We start from the raw sequence: 21514 nt of genomic DNA on the forward strand, positions 1-21514 counted from the left end.
TTTATATATTTCTATAAATGTTTGAATTTTAAGGGCACCTTGATCACTTTAGAGTCTCGTTAGTAGAGCAACTTAGGAAGACATGATTTCTACATGGAGCAGGGCACCATGGAAGAGGTCTTGGCAGTGCAAAACACTAAGGAAGAACTGAAGATGTTGGAATAAAGCTACTTTTCATTCAAATAGCCCATTAGACATGCTGTAGTACCTTAAGATGTTAAAAATCAAGGAAACTGGCTACATGAAAAACCTCTGCACTATTTTTGTAGCTTCTTAACTATCTAAAAAATATAAAACAAAAGGTTTATTTAAAAAATAACATTGGAATTAAGTGCAAATGGGTCATAAGTGTAGAATGAAAAACTAAAAAGTTCCCAGAATGTAAGAAAAAAACCAAAAATATAGACACTCTTGGGCGATGGTGATGACTTCTGGGCTATAATATCAGCAGTAGACTAAGGGGGAAACATTTTTTATAAGCTTGACTACATTAGAACAAAAACATGCCTGCACTTTTAAGAAAATGAAAAATAAGCCACAGGACAGAAAACTATTACCTATCATACAAAGAACCCCTAAAATTCAACAACAACAACAACAAAAATCAGACTGGGAAGAGACCTGGGTGGGTAAGGTGCATGCTGCACAGCCATGAAGAGCTGAGTTTGGATCTCCAGCATCTATGTTAAAAACAAAACAAAACAAAACAAAACAGCTGACTTGATATTCTGCTTCTATAATGGCCTTACCCCTGGAATATAACAATACCAGAATCCATTAAGGACAAGTATGGCGGCAACACTCATTCAGTGATGCGTGAGAGCGTTTCACGCAGTTTGGAAGAGATGGAGACGTTCTTACAAAGCTAAACACACTCATTTAAGAAACATTCCAGCAATTATGCTGCTTGATATTTACTCAAATGAATCGAAAACTATGCCCACACAAAAATCTGAACGGAGATATTTATAGTCAATTTCTTCAAAATGCTAAAATTTGGGCACAATCAAGACATCCTTCATTAAGAACATGGATAAATCAACTGTGATGCGTGAAGACGGTAGAGTATTTATTATTCAGAGCCAAAAAGTAATGATCTATTAAGCCATGAAAGTATGGTGAGAAACCTCAGGTGTCTATAACTCAGGGATAAAAGCCAGTCTGAAAATACCTCATTTATGTTTCCAATTACACTGTATCCTGGCTAAGACCACCCTATAGAGGATATGATCTGTAGGATATGATCATCTTGGATGTTGACTGTTCTACATGTGTATACAATGTATACTGGCAGGAGTGAAGGTTAAAGGTGGTTAGAAACTGTGGACAGTAATACTGTAGCACTGTAGGTTCCCTGACATAGACAAACGTCCCATTCTAGGTGGGCAGGTAAACAGTGGGGTACTTGAGTGTGGGCGGGCGGGAGATGTGCAGAAACTTCCTGCACCTTCCATTCAGTTTTGTTTTGTGCCTTTAACCGTTCTGTAAAAGTTTCTAAAAGTATACAAATTTAGTCTGCTGAAAAGGAAAAAAAAAAAAAAAAAACACGTGTTGAGACAAAAAAGAGATCGGACACCTTTGGGGAAATAGTACTTGTGTCTCTTGAGTGAGATCACTAGGCTACCCGTGGTCAGTGAAAGCAGGGACAGTGCCAGCTTCGCTTGCATATGTGTATGCAGGTCTGCCATATTGCCCACAACAGTGAGACCCAGCAGTCAACTGGCGAGGGAGGGAAGTGCTACCTGTTCCATGGACTTTCTTTTCTAATTGTCCTCACCAGGTTAAACTACTCCAGTTTTAGGCATTTCTTGTGTATGTTTTTGTTCATTTATTTTATGCTTAATTATGTATTTGAAGAAAATTATAACATCCTACGTATACTTATACACACACACACATACATCCACACACATACATGACTAACGGCTACAACAGAATGGATGGAGCCTCATTAGTACTTTTCATCTGCCAACTCTTAACCTGAACTTTGGATGAAGAGGGCAAACAAACAGAAATGAGTTGACATGAATTTAATTTACCAAGACTTGTTTAAACTATCTTATTTGGTAATATTCATGTGACAAGTCAAAAGTTACTATCAATTTAACTTTTACTACTCAATTGATAGTCAAAAGTTACTATCATTAAATTAAAAGCATCACTAACTTTAGCCTGAAACTCTGTTCAGCCTATACATTATTCTGCATTGGTGTACTGTGTCTTCAAAAAGGTATTTCTGATGTGATTTGGACCCTCAAGACTGTGGTTCAACTGTATGTTTTTAGAAGACATTTGTTCATGGGGAACATGGATGATCCATGAAACACAGCACCCTAACTTTATCAGGTTGTGCGTCCATTGTTAATCTATTTCCCTGTTGAGGCTGGACAAAGCCGTTCTTTAAACAGACTAAGTAATCTCCAAGAATCTTCTAACTGCAACATCTTTGTTTTTTTTTTCTTGCTGATTTTTTTTATTAATTAATTAATTTAATTATTAAAGATTTCTGCCTCTTCCCCGCCACCACCTCCCATTCCCTCCCCCTCCCCCAATCAAGTCTTCCTTCCTCCTCAGCCCAAAGAGCAAGCAGGTTTCTCTGCCCTGTGGGAGGTCCAAGGACCACCCACCTCCATCCAGGTCTATTAAGGTGAGCATCCAAACTACCTGGGCTCCCACAAAGCCATTACATGCAATAGGATCAAGAACCCATTGCCATTGTTCTTCAGTTCTCAGTAGTCCTCATTGTCCATTATGTTCAGCGAGACCGGTTTTGTCCCATGCTTTTTCAGTCCCCGGCCAGCTGGCCTTGGTGAGTTCCCGATAGATCATCCCCATTGCCTCAGTGTGTGGGTGCACCCCTCGCCGTCCTGAGTTCCTTGCCTTGACCCAGCAATACCACTATTGGGAATATACCCAAGAGATGCCCAAACATACAACAAAAGTATATGCTCAACTATGTTCATAGCAGCATTGTTTGTAATTGCCAGAACCTGGAAACAACCTAGATGTCCTTCAATGGAAGAATGGATGAAGAAAGTATGGAATATATACATATTAGAGTACTACTCAGCAGTAAAAAACAATGACTTCTTGAATTTTGCATACAAATGGACGGAAATTGAAAACACTATCCTGAGTGAGGTAAGCCAGACCCAAAAAGAGGAACATGGGATGTACTCACTCATATTTGGTTTCTAGCCATAAATAAAGGACATTGAGACTATAATTCGTGACTCTAGAGAAGCTAAATAAGAAGGTGAACCCAAAGAAAAACATATAAGCATCCCCCTGAATATTAACCTTCATCAGGCGATGAAAGAAGACAGAGACAGAGACCAACATTGGAGCACTGGACTGAAGTCTCACGATCCAAAGGAGGAGCAGAAGGAGAGTGAGCACGAGCAAGTAACTGCAACATCTTTGATCATTTAAATCTAAATTTATATAATCCCCTGGATCCTGGGATTCAGGCTAGTTTTCATGTTCATGCATCCTTCTGTCCACAAGATGGCAGACTTTATGTTATTTTCCCCAGTCTCCAAGGGTTAAAAAGAACCTCAACCCTTTTGCAGTTTTGAAAATTCTAAACCTACCAATTTCTGGGAAAAGTCAGATAGAAGCAGCATGGGTTTTACAGCCTGACCAAATGGTGTCTTAAACGCTCCAGATTCTGATAATAAAGATTTCATTTTCGGAGTAGGAGTACTACTTGAGACTGTATTTCTCCAGAATAGTAGAAACCCCACAAAGATTAAAGACACAATAAGTATTTTCATTTGTGTTTCTTTTCCTTTACATAAACAAGGACAGAGTTTTTGAAATTTAGAATGGATAAAAAAAATTTTACAATGGAGGTTACTAGGTAAAGTCTTCAAAATACACAATTGTCATTAATCTTTTTCCTTGACTCATGCCAAGTATGGCAACCTTGTTTATTTTAGTGGTGTGTGTGTGTGTGTGTGTGTGTTTGGAGGGGGGTCACTGGGAAATAAGACTTCCTCTGGAGAAGAATTAGCCAACCATTACTCCTGGATCCCATTAACAAAGTTGAAAATTAGAAAGAAGGTTTCAGAACAGCGCTGCTGTTTTCTTTAGTGAGGAGAAAACTGATTCTGTGTGGTCTGTGTGCTTAAGGAGACTCGTGGCTTTTCCAACTCACCCTGCTCAGTAGCTCATTCATTTCCATCACGAGGGTGTTCAGATTGCCCTCCGCCACCTGAATGAGCCTCTCCGGTGCCCGCTGGGGTGAGAGCAGATGCTGAAAAAGATTTCAGGCCATGTACATCTTAGTAAATGGTTTGGTAGCCATGCTAGGGTCAGACAGAGCACATTTTTTTTTCCTGCATGCACTGAATACTTAGCATTGCTGTCCTCAATGGAAGAGAAACGACCTTAAGTGGGCACTTACTCACGGACTGCCAGGCCAGATAGTCATGTAAATATGAAGACTTGCTGTGGGTTATTGAGAAATTACCATGTTTTAAATTTTTTTGTTTACTCCCCCCCACAACCCTTTCACTTCTTATAAGAACTCTGTGAGGTAAATGTTACCTCATTTTCTGGATGAGCGCACTGTGGACTCCAGAGAGGTTTTACAAAAGGTCATCAGCTGGTAATTGGTTGTATTTAGAAGGACTGTTGGATTATTAAGATTCCTGTTCCAATCAGCATAGCTGTAGTTCACAAGGGAGAACAAGAGCAATCCCTACAGCAAGGATCTTGCTTGCGAGGTTGAACCTGTGATCAAGATTTGTAATATTTGGCTATACACACATGCTGTGCCAGAATCCTCTATAATCTGTAATTTACTTTTAGACAGAGCCAACCTGTGATAGTGATGAAGAAAACTGAAAATTGGTCTGCTCTGTAAGTTTGGTAAAGGGTTGACAGCTCCATGTCCTTGTATAGATCATAAAAGTACTGCAATGTCCATTTCATGACTAATAGGAAGGATCATTGCTCCCTATTAATCACTGCTTTAGCCACCCTCCATTCTTCTAGATAAGATTCACTAGAATTTGCATTTAGGGCTTCACTTCCACTTGCTACTGACTGAAGAGACTGCAGGCTCCTGCATCTGGGAACTTGCTCTATCTACAGAGGCCAAGCACAAGTCTAAATGTTGCATCATGTCATTCTTTATCCTTCTCACCGAGATGTTGCAAGATCCCCCCATGTTGTTTAATGTCAATGATGGCAATAAGTAAGTAAATTTAGCTTTGGCCATCACACGTGTAGTTCTGGTGGCCTTTGACGAGAACTTGGGAACCACAACATAATATAATATAGTACTGAGATGTTGTAAAATATCAAAATGGAATCTTAAGTTTTCATATAATAGATGTATTATTCAAAATAATTCAGAATAATTGAAGTAAAGAATGAAGAAAGACTGAAATTAAAGAATTGTGGAGGTCATTTTCATGAACTCTGGAACATAAGGAAGAGAGGTGTCAAAAGTCTTTAATGTTAATGGTGCTCATGATAGAATCTCTTCTAGAGGGCCTCCAGGAAACTCACCATCCATTGATAACTTACTATTTTTTAAAAATATATTTGTACACATCTGAAATATTTGCTTTTCTAATTTGTTTTCTAGTCTGCATTCTCTCTGTGTGTTGAAAATAGCTGGTCGGCCTCCTTTGCATGAAGGGTTTTATGTTCTTGAATATGAGACTGAGATTGTGGCCTAGCTTTCAAGGTTGTCCTTTGTGTTGCCTTGCCCTCTAGAGTTCCAGCCTTATCTCTCACATGCAGGCCTGACTTCTAATGTGGTCAGACAGGCCCAATGCGTCTCTCTGCCATATGCAGGTGGCTCTCTTAAGCAAGACTAGGTGGTAAGAGCATGGCCTGGGGCCAAGGAGGTCTCACTACTGGCTGGCTAGATCTCCCATATGAATTATTTTTGTCTCTTCAAGGTTGTAACAAATGTTCAGCCTCAAAGGCCCTAAAGTCATACTGCCTCTATTCAGATCTCCCCTCTTCAATTATTAGCTGGGCAATTGGGCTTCAGACAGAACTTTCCTATGCCTCAGTTTTCCTACTTAAAGACACTTAACATAGTGCTTTTTTTTAGTCATTTCAGACTGTTCTAATAAAAATTACCACAGATTAGGTGGCTTGAACAAAACGTACAGTTCTGGAAGCTGAATGGTCTGAGGTTGTCAGCTAATTTGGTTGCTGGTGAGGACCTGCACACAGTTCTCTTTTCCCTGTGTGCTGAGATGGCTGGCAGAGAGAAAATTCCTCCTACTCGTCCTCGTCCTCGTCCCCCTCCTCCTTCTCCTCTTCCTCTTCTTCTAAGGCTGTTGTTGTATCACGAGGGCTTCGTCCTCATTCCTCAGTTTAACAATGATTACCTCCCAACGATTTGATTTCAACATGCTGTCATGATGGGAACTAGGGCTTCTGTAGCTCACAAATGGATGTGTTGAAATGCTGGTCCATAGGGTAATGATGCTATCAAATATGCTTTTGAGAAGTGACCAGGTGATGAGGGGAGACCCCTTCTGCTTGGGATTACCCTTTGAAATATACCCAGATGATGTGGGAGTGTCATATATCAATCTGTTGCTTTCATTGGTTAATTAATAAAGAAACTGCTTGGCCTGATAGATTAAAACATAGGTGGGTGGAGTGAACAGAATAGAATGCTGGGAGGAAGAGGAAGTGAGGCAGAGGCCAGATGCCATGCCACTCCTCTCCAGGGCAGATGCGATGAAGCTCCGGCCCAAGATGGACGTAGGCTAGAATCCTTCTTGGTAAGCTACTGCCTCATGACGCTGGACACATTAATAGAAATGGGCCAAGCAGTGTTTAAAAGAATACAATTTGTGTGTTGTTATTTAGGGGCATAAGCTAGACAGCCCCGCTGCTCTTACTACCCCCAGAGAGCTCAGAATTCTTGCTACTATAGGAGGCCAGAGCAAGGAGTCACATATACACAAGGAATGATCCCTTAGCAGACACTGAGTTTGCCTTAAATTTGGGCTTTCTAGCCAGCAGAACTGTTAAAATTGCATTTCTATTGTTTATAAGCTAGCCAGTTAAAGCATTTTGTTGAAGCAGCCAAGCAAACTAAGTCAAAGCTTAAATTTAGAAACTTAGGGGGACATGAACTATTTACCAAAGCTCTATTTTCTTTTTGGGTTTTTGTTGTTATTGCAAGAACCTTGTGTTATCCTACATGCACAATTTTAATTACATAACTTTTCAAAGAAAGTTGTTTTTACTGTCGCCATTAAGGCAGTAGTGAGGATTAAAGAATATTATATTCCCTAGAAACATATCTGCCACCAGCTAGTGCGTGAAGCAAAGAGGTTTCCCCTGTTTTCACCAGCACTTCTCTTCCTTTAGAAACCTTCTCTGCCATTTGGGTCCCAACAGAACTAGGCTCTCATCACTGCTGGTTTCCCTAGTTACTCCGAATCTTACCTGTTTTTCCAATTTTTTTGTGCATCAAATCTTTAGAAGGCACATGGTACCTCTACATTAGTTTTGCTAATGGCTTAATTATTGTTTAGCTATTTTTTAAACAGCAGAGAATCTATGCAAGCTTGCTGAAGGTATGGGAAAACCAGAGGAGTTAAGAAATGCATTGGGAACTGAGTGCAGCTGGGGATCCTGCGCCTTCTCAACAAGAATTTGATAACTGGGTGACAACATGCAGGAAACTGCTCCGAACTCATTCTGAACCACATTAATCTTTCAAATGTTACTACTAGCCTTTCACAGATGAAAAGATTTGGCAATGTTTTTAGAATAGTGTGCCTTGAATTGGTACCTTCAGAATCACTTTCGAAGTTGCAACAACATTTTAATCTTGCTTTTCTTTTTTCAGTAATAAAGAGTAGTGAAAGCTTTCCTGACTCCCAGGATAAGCAACTGGGAGATGGATGCCAGCAATTGATCTTAAGATCTACATTTGCATGGGTCAAAGGTCAATTTGAATGTGTAAGTCACACCTGCTTGTCACTGCCAGGACCCCTTGTAGGGGGCTATTCAGTTCCATTGCAGGAATGCAGACTGAGAAACCACTCACCACCTGTAGAGGAGTGGGAATGTAGTCAATATCATATTCTCCTTGCGAGAAGCAATTCGCTTTCAGTCCAAATCATATTACTTTAGATTAATGCTTTTAATTTGAATTTTATTGGTTTTGAAGACTTCTGTACGGATTAATTTGTTTTGATTTTATGGAGCTATAAGTATAAGGGGGTACATACCTGATTTTATGTTTGCACATATTTAAGTCACATAATAAAACTGATTTAGGACAAACAGAGGGGAGTATAAAAGTATTTGCTTTTTATAGCACTCTGCATATTACAGTTCTTCAGTTTGAAACACAAGTTTAGTTGTTGCTTTCCTGCATTTGCTTTCCTGGTTTGGGGGCCATAAAAGGAAAATGTACTAATGACAGCCAAGACCACTTGGGAAGCTTCTGATGTTTCAGGTCCTGGCCCTGCAGCTGTGAGTGCCCCTACCTACCTTGAGGTCCCGAGTTGTATTTTCAAGACCATAGAGAATCTTATACGGAGCAGGCAGTGGACCAGTGAGGTTGATATTCATGGCCATCTGCTCCAGACGAGCCAGGTCACCAAGAAGAAGGCCTGTGCACTCATCGCCACAAACTGGGAAAGGGAAATAAAGAATGTTTACTCATGCTACACACTCCAGCCAGATGTTCAAAGATATCAATTACGGAACACTTTATGGTCCAAGCACAGTTCGATGAAAGATGGTGAGATGCATCTCAGATAATTAACACAACCACACTGATGGCAGCTGAAGAAAGATGAGGAAAACAGAAGATCAAGTTGTATCTAATCACACAGTAACTAGAGGGACCAAACAAGAAGAGCAGATTGAGTTTGACTGTGGAGGTAGAAGCATGTTGAAGAACTGACAAAAGAAAGAGAAAACATATAACATAAATCTGTGAGAACACGGTAGTAACACTACATCAGACTGTTCATTGTGGCATAAGCCTTTAATACCAGCACTCAGGAGGCAGAGGCAAGCAGATATCTGTGAGTTCAAAGCCAGCCTGTCTAGGACTGTTACACAGAGAAATCCTATCTCGAAAAACAAAAAATAAAAAAAGGAATGTTCACTGCATCCAAACGTGTGGTACATCATCTTCCGTGGTACTGCTTAGCATCTATAGCCATTTCTCCTGCAAAGGCTTTGTGTATGGTTTTGTGTACTATGAAAAAGGTATATAAGCATTATCTTGTTATATAGTCAGAAGATTTTGTGTGTGTTTGTATGTGTTGTATGTACAGGTGCAGGCATACATGTGTGTAGGCTGAGTGATTGTGGATGTAAGAGGTCAATGTTAGGGGGGTCTTTCTTTTTTCTTTTCTTTCTTTTTATTTTGGTTTTTCAAGACAAGGTTTCTCTGTAGCTTTGGAGCCTGTCCTGGAGCTAGCTCTTGTAGACCAGGCTGGTCTTGAACTCATAGAGATCTGATTGCCTCTGCTTCCAGCAGTGGTGGTGGGGTCTTTCTTTATTGCTCTTACTGGACCAGGGGTTACTGTTTTGAGTAGGCTGGCTGTTCAGCAAGTGTCAGAGATAATCACATATCCACCTCTCCAAAGTAGGTGGTTACAGAAGCATGGTGTCACACTTAACATTTTCCATGGGTGCTGCAGCTATAAATTTAGGTCTTATTATTATGGGGCAGTCACATTACTTACGGAGCCCTCTTCTCACCCCCTGACAGAATTTTTTAAGCCCCCAAGAAAGAACTTTTCTTTCCACGATGACTTTTCTTTGTCTTGATGTTTACTGTTTGGGCTAACATTTCCTCCTTTCCCCAAGTATTTTAGCTCTTACAATAAGCTGCAGATCCATAAATCTCTACTGTGATGATAAATTTATCCAGTCTTGCAAATACACAGTTCCTAAAGGTAGCGCAAGATCTAATCTCTAAGTAACTGGCTTTTCTAGTATCATTCATATTATCCTGAATTATCAGAGAGGAGAACTATTCAAATGTGGTAGTGGTAGAGAGGGTTGTGGTAGAGTTGGTAGAAGGATGAGTGGACTTTTGTCAGGTCATTACCAAATTAAAGCGGCATCACAGTTTCTAAAGAGAAGATATATCCATTCTTTGGAAAATGTAATATGTCTTTACTTAATATTTCATTTTTTTGAAACAAGGTCTATGTCACAGCCCAGACTAGTCTTGAATTTGCTATGTAGCTGAAGACAACCTTAAAATTATGGTCTTCTGTCTTCTTACCTTCTGAGTGCTGGCATTACCAGCATGAATTGCTTTGCCTGGTTTACCCAGTACTGGAAGCCAGGGCTCTGTGCATGCTAAGTAAGTACTCTCCAACTAAGCTTTTATTCTGGCTCCGTACTTTGAATTTTTAGTAAGACTTATATCCTTATACAAAGAAGCACAGACTACCATAATTACAGTATATACATAAATCCATGTAGACAGATACAAATTCTGTCTTCTAGTCTGCGGAGAGATAAAAACTATATCCATGTTATAAGAGAAAAATATCTATATCTATATCTATATATCTATCTATCATCTATCTATCTTCTATCTATCTATCATCTATATGTCTGTCTGTCTGTCATCTATCTATTTATCATCTATCTATCTATCTATCTATCTATCTATCTATCTATCTATCTATCTATCTATCTATCTATCTATCATGGGAAACACTGAGTTCTGGAGAGTAGGACCGGCTCATGCACCAGACTGGCAAGAATTCAATTAGTTCTCTAAACAGCACTCCCCTGGGCACTTAATGGAGAGAAAACCATTTTCAGAAGCTTGTAAACAAAGGGCAGTAGTACAGAGGGTGATTTTTTGGATAGGAGAGCAGTTGGAGGTGAGCTGCCATATCCCTTCACAGGGATTTAACAGCCCCAGCAGGGCTTTTAATAAATCAGCTCCATGCAGGTGGCAAGTACAAGCATGGCATGTCATCTGAGTTCCGATGCAAGCTGCTGACATTTCACAAGTGAGTGAACAGGAGGCTCTGGAGGCAGGAGATAAAGTCTAGACCTGGAACCCTGTATCTCACTGTTCCAACTGGAAAGAAAGGGGATTTCTGCACTGTGGAAACACAAAGAAAGGAAGGAAGAACCGTGACCTCTTTCCCTTGGGCAGTGAGAACTTCAGTAGACCTGTCAGCATTCAATCACTGTAGAAAACACATCACAAGACACAATAAAGTGCGGGCTCGTGTAAAGATGTGAAGACCCTCAGTGTGGTTCTCAGACACTACTGGGACTCTGAACCACTGGGAAGGCTCTCAGATCTTCAGAAAACTAGGCAACCTTATGGGTTTCTGATCCTGGAGGTGAAGCGAGGCCATGCTTCCTGATTCTCATGCTGAGAATATACTTTCCTAAGAAGCTCTCAAGGACTTTGATAGTGTTGGTTGGGCATGAGACTGTGGGCAACAGAAAGAATATCAGTTTTGTTAGTGCCTAGGAGCTTAACAGGCATGAAGGGTCCTGCACATATCCACCCCAGTTCCACCCCAGAGACTACACAGTCTGTATTTCAGAAAGTTTTCATGGAATCCACACACAAATGTCTGGAGACCAAGGATTCTTAACTAGGGATGCACAATAGAATCATAGAAATTCATAGCGTGTTCAAGCCTGGATCTTCCCCTTTCCACCTCCTGGAGATTTGGGTTCAATATGTCCATGAAAAAAATTCAGCCATCAGTATTTCTAAAAGATTCCAGTTGTTTGTTGTATTCAGGGCTTTGAAAGAATGTGCCATATGACAGATGATGGGTATGCACAATACCCAATATCCAAACGAGGATGTTATCTTGCTTGTGATCTCCTCTGTTTGGAACATTTCATCTTCATCCACCTGATTCCTAACTGTTCAGGTCAAATGTGTGATTTCGTCAGAAGGCTTGGTATCTGAAGCTACTGTTGAGTGAGTAAATAAGTCATATGTCATTCCTGTATTCCTCATGCCTTTCCAATTTAACCCTTGTGATTGTACTGGCTAGTATATTTTCTTGTTTGCATATTTCTAAATTGTTTCTCCTTGACTTTAGAACAGACTTTAAACATCTTTACTATAATGTCTAGGCCATTGTAGACAGTAAAAAATTTAATAAATGTTGTGCATTATCATCTCCATGAAAAAAGGATAGGAAAACATTTTAGACAAAGAGTAGCAAGGATCAATATTTGAAGAAATCTCATGGCATAATCACACATTCATGAACAGAGAGAAAAATAGGGAGGTAAGAATTTGGGATCAAAGAGAGAAAGGTGTTGGTTACATAAAAATATCTGAGGTGAGAATGGCATGTTTGATAGACAATGGAGAGCCATATAGATGTGTAAGGAGTACATGATAGGGTAAGAACAATAGTTGGAGGAAATATAGTGGCTTGCTGACTAGAAAGGCAGAGATTGTCTGAAATCAAGTTGTCCTTATTACCATCCTGGGAGTATACCTAGAGAATTTTATATTTTACTACTGATATACTTGCTTATCTATGTTTATTGCTTCTCAACTCACAAAATCTAAGAGATCCAATCATCTCAGATGTCTACCAACTGATGAATGAATAATGAAAAATGTGGTATATATACACAACAGATCTGTATTCAGCTACAAAAAAAGAAATTATGAACTTTGAAGGTAAGTGAGTAGAAGGAGAAAAAATGTTATGAGTGAGATAACCTAGGCATCAATACAACTAACCAAAGACTGTGTTCTCCCTCATCTGTGGATCCAAGCTAATTCTTTAATTATTTTACTTCCCTGATAGGTCAGAAATCTTAAGGGAGGGGAGACAGTATAATATAGATAATATGAAAGCAGTGCCTGGAATGGGGAGATACTAGGAGAAGAAAGAAACAGAGGAGGAGAGAATAGGATGACAAGGAGGTGAGGGGAGGGCTAACCAAAATTAAATAAGTATATAAAAGCCAATGGAAATCTACTATCCTAAGACAAACAAACAAAACAAAAAAGCACATTTCATCTTAAAAACAGAGTTAGAAATGAGACACCTTCACATTGGGAAAATTTTGTCTAGAGGCTATGGATTGTTACACAAAATTCTCAATGCCAGGTGTGGGATATTTCCTTATGGGAGTTAGTTCATGGAGACCTCTAGACTCTAGATTAGAAATCTGGAGTCTAGAGTTCTCCAAAGCCATATAGGCTCTTGTCATTCTTCTTGGTGACCCTCCAGAACTGGATGATGAGAGTCTATTGCTAAAGACATGACACACAATAACTACATGAGAAAATCTGAAATTGAGCTGAAAACCCCTCCCTGATGGCTTAGCTTTCATAGTGTTGGAAAGTGCTACTCAAGCAATCCAGGGGAGAAAATGAATTGGCAATGTTACTAACTTTGAATGCCTATTCCACAGGAGAGAAGCCATATCTGGTACTACAAACTCACTCAGAAGAACATGGCGGAAAAGATCAGAGGGTCTAAGTGGGAATATAAATGTGTTGTCAACATGCATAGTGAGGAATATATTTGTTTATATCTTTAGACAATCACCATTCTCAGCTATAATCAGAGAGGCCTCTGTTCCCACTGAACTATGATGAATGTACAGAACTGGCTGTAACAGATGCTGAGAAGTAACAGTTGAGTGTTCAGATCTATATAAGACATATATTGCATTCCTTCCAAGGGTTAGAGAACATGGAAAAGAGCAGCCTAAAAAATGCAGGAACCAGAAGACAGAGGGAAGGGCTGCAGAACACCATCTTTGGAGTGTACAAAGATGGAATACATATAGCATACATTGCAACCATAGAGTCTCAAAACATGTTTATGTCTGCACTGGATCTGCATGAGACTGAGCCCAACAGTCTCATAGGGGTAGACAAGGGACTCGGTGGCCGTGCCTCACACTGATGAACTATTTCCTACTGAAAAATTCAGGGAAGGGGGAATGATTGATTTCAGGTGATTTCACCAAACTCCGAAGCATATTCCTAATCCAATAATGTTCATAAAGAAGTCCCTGGTTAAAATAAATGGTTTAAAAGCAAAACCAAACCAAAAGTCTTGAATTCAGAAAAGGACAGTGAGAGAGGAGGGAGTTTGAAGAGCAGCAGGGGGGTAAGTGAGAGCTTGGGGAGAGAGTGGCCAGAATGAAGTATATAAATTATAAGTGCATGAAGTCATCAATGCAGTTAATTAGCAAAAAAGAAAATGAACTCTTAAAGATAGTGGTCCCAGTGAATACATGTAAGTACGGCTATTCACTGGTGACCCAGAGAAATCTACTGAAATGGAGGGGATGCAGGGACAAAAAGTCGATAAGAATGTCTAGGAAAGAATACATTGAGCCTATGTGCTAAGATGCTTATTTCTGGGTGGACTGGACCGAGCTACAACTTCTTAGGTTTTACTAACATTAAGAGGTGAGTCTATCTTACTTTTTCCCAATGCTGAATTGGTGTGCAAAACACTCTGATTCACAAAATGTGACAATGCGACAAGACTCCTTTTTATTCCCCCTTTGGCTCAGGTCTCAGCCTCAAAGATTCAAAGATTTCATGTTCACATTCTTAGAACTCTCTTGCCTAGAGTATTTTGTAAGTGGAGACTGCTCTTTTCATTCACAGCTGCCCAAGGCCAGAATAATCACACAGAAACTATATTAATTACAATACTGTTTGGTCAGTGGCTAAAGCATATTTCTAGCTAACTCTTATATCTTAAATTAACCCATTTTAATCTGTGTATCGTCAAGAGGCTGTGGCCTACCAGTAAGGTTCTGGCTGGCAGTTGGCATCTTTCTCCCTCTGCAGCTACATGGCATCTCCCTGACTCCACCTATTCTCTCTCTGTATCTCTCTTGGCCTGGATATATTCTGCTCTGCTATAGGTCACGGAAGATTTATTCATTAATTAATAAAAACAACACATATACAGAAGACACCCCACACCAATAACTCCAGGTTAGCCTTATTAAGAGACAGACAGCATGAGAGAGAAAGGCTTTTCCTCATTGTCACCAGATGGGACCCCACCACGTAATTAAGAGATAGGCAACAATTGTTCCATGTTTGCAGTTATGGTTTGGGATTCACATTATGTGTATTCACTTTAGGGACTTTCAAGTCGTAATTCATTAATAAAAAACAAGTATTTGTAACAATTCTTAGTGTTATTAAGTCTTAATCAATTGAAGACCCAGATCAGTGGCTAAGCACTTCGTAACTTCCCCACAAATGGCCCTGAGTTTTATTCTCAGAGCACACATGTACACACATGCATGCATGCACCACACACACACACACACCTATGTAAAAACATGATGATTCCTTTTCCATTGAGCTAAGTTCCATTAAATTCCAGTGAAGTTGAATTTATGAAAGCTATTATCAGACTATAAGTAGTAATTTGATGTTTTTTATGTCTCAGAAGATATTTAATATGTTGTCTCCCTAGGCTTTTTAGGGTTGTGTATTCATTGGGAATTCTTTGATAGTCTTTTCTCTGATTTGTTTATGTTGGTATAATTTATCTATTTCTAAAAATGATTTGGACTAGATTGTTTATTATTGCACTCCTAGAGATCCTTTTTAGGGTGGTTTCTGAAATATCCAAGAAAAAATCCACATCTTTTTTTCTGTTCATTTCATAGAAGAACAACCTGGGGACTAGAATACAGACGTCGATCTGATATACTGAGATATTCCACAGAAGAAACTGCTGAGCTAGGATGCCAAGAGGCACAATGAAGACTGAGCTTCTCCTGTTTGTTCTCCCTCCACCCATCTGCTTTGATTCCTCTTTAGTTGTTGAAGTGAAGTGTACTTAATTGCCTCTTCAAGACCTCATCCATACCAGTTTGTCTTTGGATCCAAGGGTTTACTATTAAGTCCTATGTTATTGTCTCTGCATTTGCTTCCTTAAGGAACAAAGTAAAGCAGATTTCCATAAGTGAAAGGTAAGCCTTATAGCATGCCCCAGTTATTACACCCACATCTGTCTGAGTGGCTCAGAAAGACTTGTGAATGCAACGGCCATGGGGGATTTTTCAAAGCTTCTATCCAACTCATTGAGTTTTAAAACACACACGTTGATAGGGGTTGTACCGTTTACACAATGGTTTGTCATTTTATTCTGGCATGGAATAATTTACCTATGCCACAAGCTAGTTTTCTTTGACCTTAAAAATGTATGGAGTGTATGGTAACAGACACTGGAGATGCCATGTGAATGAAAAACAAATTTAATTCACCCTATAGGAAGATCTGAGGAGCATAGAGAGACATGCGGTATTCACATTCTTTAAACAATGGCTCTCTGACAAGGCTGCTGTGTAAATTAATACCTATCTCATAATCAGGACATCCTCCAAGCCTCTCTAAACCATTCTCCTAATTCAATAATATGGATACGCTTATAGAGTAAGAGCTTGCCGAAAATGCGTGAGAATAGGAGCAAATATTTCAAAACTATGATTAGATTTTACATGACTAAATGTTTCCGAGTCTTTGCCTATAAAAGTGTCAGGATAAATTTGTGTCTAATATTAACAAATGCAGCACTAAATTCAGATCGTTATAGCTGGGCACATGTGAGGGGCAAATCACGCAGCCGATATTACACATCTTTCTGTTAGCAATTAGTTCAAAATATTGCATTTCTACCAGAATCCCCCATGCATAGTAATTACTGGCTTACTGTCACAAAAAAATTTCACAAAGTGCGTTTAAACCAAAGAAGCTGAAGCTGAAATGAGTACACTGAGCATTTGGGAACGGCCAAACCCTTTGAGCAGTTTTAGGTAGAAATATAAAGTGTCTGCTCCAATCAACTAGGGATAAATGAATGTAAATTTACAATTTTTTTAACAAAAGATACAATTTATACTATAATGTGTTTATTTTAATTAGGAAAACTGAAAGGCACTGACAAATCTCTGGATCTGGATTTTTATTTTATTTAATTTAATTTTGCCTATCTTCCCCTTGATCCCTTGAAAAGGGAACTTTTAAGCAGGGCAGCTAGTATACACTTGCAACCTCTGTGTTCTAGAGGGCAAAGCAGGAAAATAGGGTGTTCAAATCCAGCCTGGGCTACATGGAGAATGCTAAGCTAATCTGAGGTGATACCGTGAGATGCTAGTCTTAAGAAATACAAAAACAACAAAAGAAAACTTACCAGATTTAGGACTTATTAAAACAGATTCAGCAATAATTCATTATTTATAAATCAGTATCTGATATAAGAATTCTATTTCAGTCTTATTTAAAAGGTTTATTTATCTTGTTTTAATTTGGGTTTCTATTGTTGAGACTAAACACCATGACCAAAAGGCAAGTTAGGGAGAAAAGGATTTATTTGGTTTACACTTCAGCATTGCTGTTGGTCACTAAAGGAAGTCAGGACTGGAACTCAAATAGAGCAGAATCCTAGAGGTAGAAGCTGATGCAGAAGCCATGGAGGGATGCTGCTTACTAGCTTGCTTCCCATAGCTTGCTCAGCCTAATTTCTGAAAGAACTAACAGCCCAGGGAGGACACTACCAATCATGGCCTGGACCCTCCCGCATTGATCACTAAATGAGAAAATGCCTTAAAGCTAAGTCTATAGGAGGCATTTCTTCAACTGAGCCTTCACCCTCTGATGACTAACTTGTGTCAAGTTGACACACAAAACCAGCCAGTACATATACCTGCTGTTTCTTTCATCAGAGAAAAAAATATTTGGTGAGAGTTAGAATAGCAGGGAGGGGAGCAGAGAAAAAATGTAGAGCTCAATAAAAATCAATAAAAAATAGTTAGATTAGCATCAGAAGGGCATTAAGGGAAAGCTGTTGCCTCCCAGCCGACCCCTCTAGGAGGAGACAAGCATGTCTGCTGGCTGAGAGCTTATCTACTTGGTGGGTCAATGACCTAGTTAAGGAACCACTCTTAGGAAAGCATGTTCACCTTCATACTAAAGAGGAAGAAAATTATCCCTTTAAGGAGATAATGTATTTTGCCTCCCTGAATTCCTGCCACCTTGAACAGTCCTTTTAACCACCATGAGACTCTGCTGGATCAGAGAACCTTTCTGAATCCCGATTAGACTTAGCTCCTTTTCCTTCTTTTCTGCGTTTTTATTTTGGATGCCCATCAGAGCCTTGCTCTGCTTTTTCTGGTACTTTAGACTTTCTTAGTCTTCCTCTGAAGCCCAACTCCCTGCTGTGAGACTTTCTGTTTACCTTGTGGCTAACATCCATTTTGCCTTAACTCAGACAGCAAGGCTTTTTTTTCCTTTCTCTTCTGTATCTCTTCTCCATGGGAAGCTGCTGGAATTTATACTTTGCCTACCATAAAGTCGTCATCTCCTTCTTTTCTTCTCCTCCTGCTTCTTCTTTCTCTTCCTTCTCCTTTGAAAAATGTGTCATCACCAGGTTTTTGTTTAAATTTGTTTTTAAGTTCTCTTATTAATGAGATTAAGAATTTTAGGAGGAGGCCGGGCGGTGGTGGCGCACGCCTTTAATCCCAGCACTCGGGAGGCAGAGGCAGGCGGATCTCTGTGAGTTCGAGACCAGCCTGGTCTACAAGAGCTAGTTCCAGGACAGGCTCCAAAACCACAGAGAAACCCTGTCTCGAAAAACCAAAAAAAAAAAAAAAAAAAAAAAGAATTTTAGGAGGAGTCCCTGACTTCTCTGCTATCTTCAGGTAACAACAATAATAATCTCCCAAATTTCCAGTAATGTAAATTTAGGCAGCGATTCAGAAATTTGTACATGTAGAAGTTGTGAAATACAACTGTACATACTACTTAAATTAAATCAGATTATGTAAGATGGGAAGAGTAATTCTGGGAGAGAGCTGATGGAGGAGTTACTTTTATTTAATAAAGAAACTGCCTTGGCCCATTTATAGGCCAGCCCTTAGATAGGTGGAGTAGACAGAACAGAATGCTGGGAGAAAGAAGCTGAGTCAGGGAGTCGCCATGATTCTCCCACTCCAGACAGACGCAGGTTAAGATCTTTCCTGGTAAGCCAGCTCATGGTGCTACACAAAATATTAGAAATGGGTTAGATCAATATGTAAGAGCTAGCCAATAAGAGGCTGGAGCTAATCGACTAGACAGTGTTCAAAAGAATACAGTTTCCGTGTAATTATTTTGGGGCATAAGCTAGTCGTGCGGGCAGCCGGGTGGCAGAACACAGCTCTTATTACAACAGAGAGCTCAGACAGGACACTGCTTGCCAAACATGAGGACCTGAGTTTGACGCCCAGAACACACTTAAAAATCTACATATGATGGCACAAACTTGTAACACTATAACTGGGGAGCCAAAGCCAGATGGTACTATCGCTGGGACTTAGTAGTCAGCCAACCCAGACTAATCAGTGAGTTTTGGGGACCCTGTCTCAAAAATCAAGGAAGACAGAACTTGAGGAGGAATGACACTTGAAATTGTCCTTTCTCTCGCAAACACATTTTCACATTGTTGCATGCATACCAGCACACATAAAGAACATACACATAGACATATATGTATGTACATACACATACAGACACACACATGTATGACCACTCATATGATTGGTGTACATACACACACAGAGTAAAATTAAAATGAAAAAAAAAAACCAAACCTATTGCAATTCAAGGGTGATATAGTTTTCCAAAAACAAAATGGAACTGCAAAGGTATGTAAATACCACAAGGATACAGCTTTTTTTTTCGCCTACGTAACAGTCACACCATACTGAGCAGGCACTCTGTCCTTGCTCTGTCCTCACTCTCTCATTTGATGCCCACAGTGGTTTGGTGAGGATCAAAATAGTCATGGCCAGTGGTTAGGAATGAAAAAAAAAATGGATACAGAAACTTGTATAACAGACATTGTAAAGAGAGTTTAAGTGTGGTTTTCAGTGACTTAAAGTGTCTAGAACTAGATATAATTATGAAAATGTGATTCCTAAGCCAAGGAAATATTTCATCAGAAATGGATATGATGTTCAAAATACCTTACCCTTAAAGATGGCCAGAAAGTAAAAGGAGCAGTCAGCATCTGCCCTGGCTTGCTTCCTATTGGTTTACTAAACACTATGAGCAAAAGCTACTTGGGGAGGAATGGGCTTTTTTTATCCTACAGTTCATAGTCTATCATGATAAAAAGCCCAGACAGGAACTCAAGGCAGAAACCTGGAGGCAGAAACTGAAGCAGAACCTGTTGAAGAATGCTATTTACAGCCTTGCTCCTCATAGCTTACTCAGTTTGTTTTTGTACACACCCCGAGACTACCTGTCTAGGAATGGTACCCAGTGGTGCATGAGGATTATAAAACAGGAGGAGACAGCTCACATACTCAGTCTCATTCCGAGATTCCTGTAGGCAAGACCACCATTTTCAGAATGAGGTAGAAGTACAAGCCGGAGGCTGGCTGCTTTGCTTCTCAGATCTTCAGGTTGAACCCCAATTTCTCTCTCTAACTATTTATTAATTAAGTTTCAGTACACAGAGTCTTAATTTGCTTATGGGGCAGGATGGTCAGTGTGGTATGCGGAGAGCTTAGACTCACCCAGAAACAGCCCCACAAATACTGTTTCACAAAAAAGCAGCATGCACTACTGCTGCGTCAGGCTTTGATGAGAAAAATACACATGTTCTACTAATTAACCAGATAAATAGATGAAGGCACAGAAGCTGCCTAAATAGATTGATCTGCACTTGGATTTGAACATGACAAAATGGCTTAAAGTTCTAGGAAGCTATGGCAAGTGTGCTTTTTGAGTGAGATAATCCAGACACAGAAAGACAATTATCACATGTACTCACTCATAGTGGTTTTTAAACATAAAACAAAGAAAATCAGCCTACAAATCACATTCCCAGAGAACGTAGACAACAATGAGGACCCTAAGAGAGACTTACATAGATCTAATCTACATGGAAAGTAGAAAAAGACAAGATCACCTGAGTAAATTGGAGCATGGGGACCTTGACGGGGGGGGGGGGGTTAGAGGGGGAGGGGAGAGGGAGGGAGGAGAGCAGAGAAAAATGTAGAGCTCAATAAAAATTAATTAAAAATACACAGAAAAATAAAAAAAAGAAAGTAGGACTTTGCAAAGACACCTACTTGAGAGCTAAGTGATGGTAGAGACAGCATGATCTTTAGGGGGTGAGGGAAAACGGGAGATCATGTGAAAAGTCACAGAGTAATGAATCACTTCAGGAGATCTTTTCAAATCATCTTTTGAAGAAGAAAATATTGTTTATTTTTACAGAGATGACAGCATTCCCCTGTTTTGTTCCTGTTCCCGTGTATAAGAAAGAGTAAGTGCCATTATTAATCATCTTTGATTATAATGGATCAACAGTATTGTACTGATGACAAGGGTCTGTATAATATGATAGTGAGGTGCTTGCTGGCACCTAGCTAGTAAAAGTAAGGATCTTGGACTACAAAGATGACCTGGCAATTAAAGATGATTGCTACTAAACCTGATGATCTAATTTTGATTCCTGCAACTTTCATGGTGTCATGTTGTCCTCTGACATCC

The 21514-nt window shown here is 39.7% G+C and overlaps 1 protein-coding gene across 2 annotated transcripts in view; it reads right to left on the reverse strand.

Annotated features, from left to right (window-relative positions):
- The window catches only part of Lama2 (laminin subunit alpha 2), a 603732-nt gene that overhangs the window by 131185 nt on the left and 451033 nt on the right, over nucleotides 1-21514 (reverse strand). For both annotated transcript variants that reach the window (XM_057755686.1, XM_057755676.1), the window contains exons 33-34: nucleotides 8491-8633; nucleotides 4160-4258 (exon numbers count right to left, since the gene is read on the reverse strand). In XM_057755686.1, coding sequence (XP_057611669.1) covers nucleotides 4160-4258; nucleotides 8491-8633 — 242 coding nt within the window. The remainder of the gene's footprint in view (nucleotides 1-4159; nucleotides 4259-8490; nucleotides 8634-21514) is intronic.

This window comes from Chionomys nivalis, chromosome 2 (assembly GCF_950005125.1).
Source record: "Chionomys nivalis chromosome 2, mChiNiv1.1, whole genome shotgun sequence".
In the NCBI taxonomy this organism is placed as follows: Eukaryota; Metazoa; Chordata; class Mammalia; order Rodentia; family Cricetidae; genus Chionomys; species Chionomys nivalis.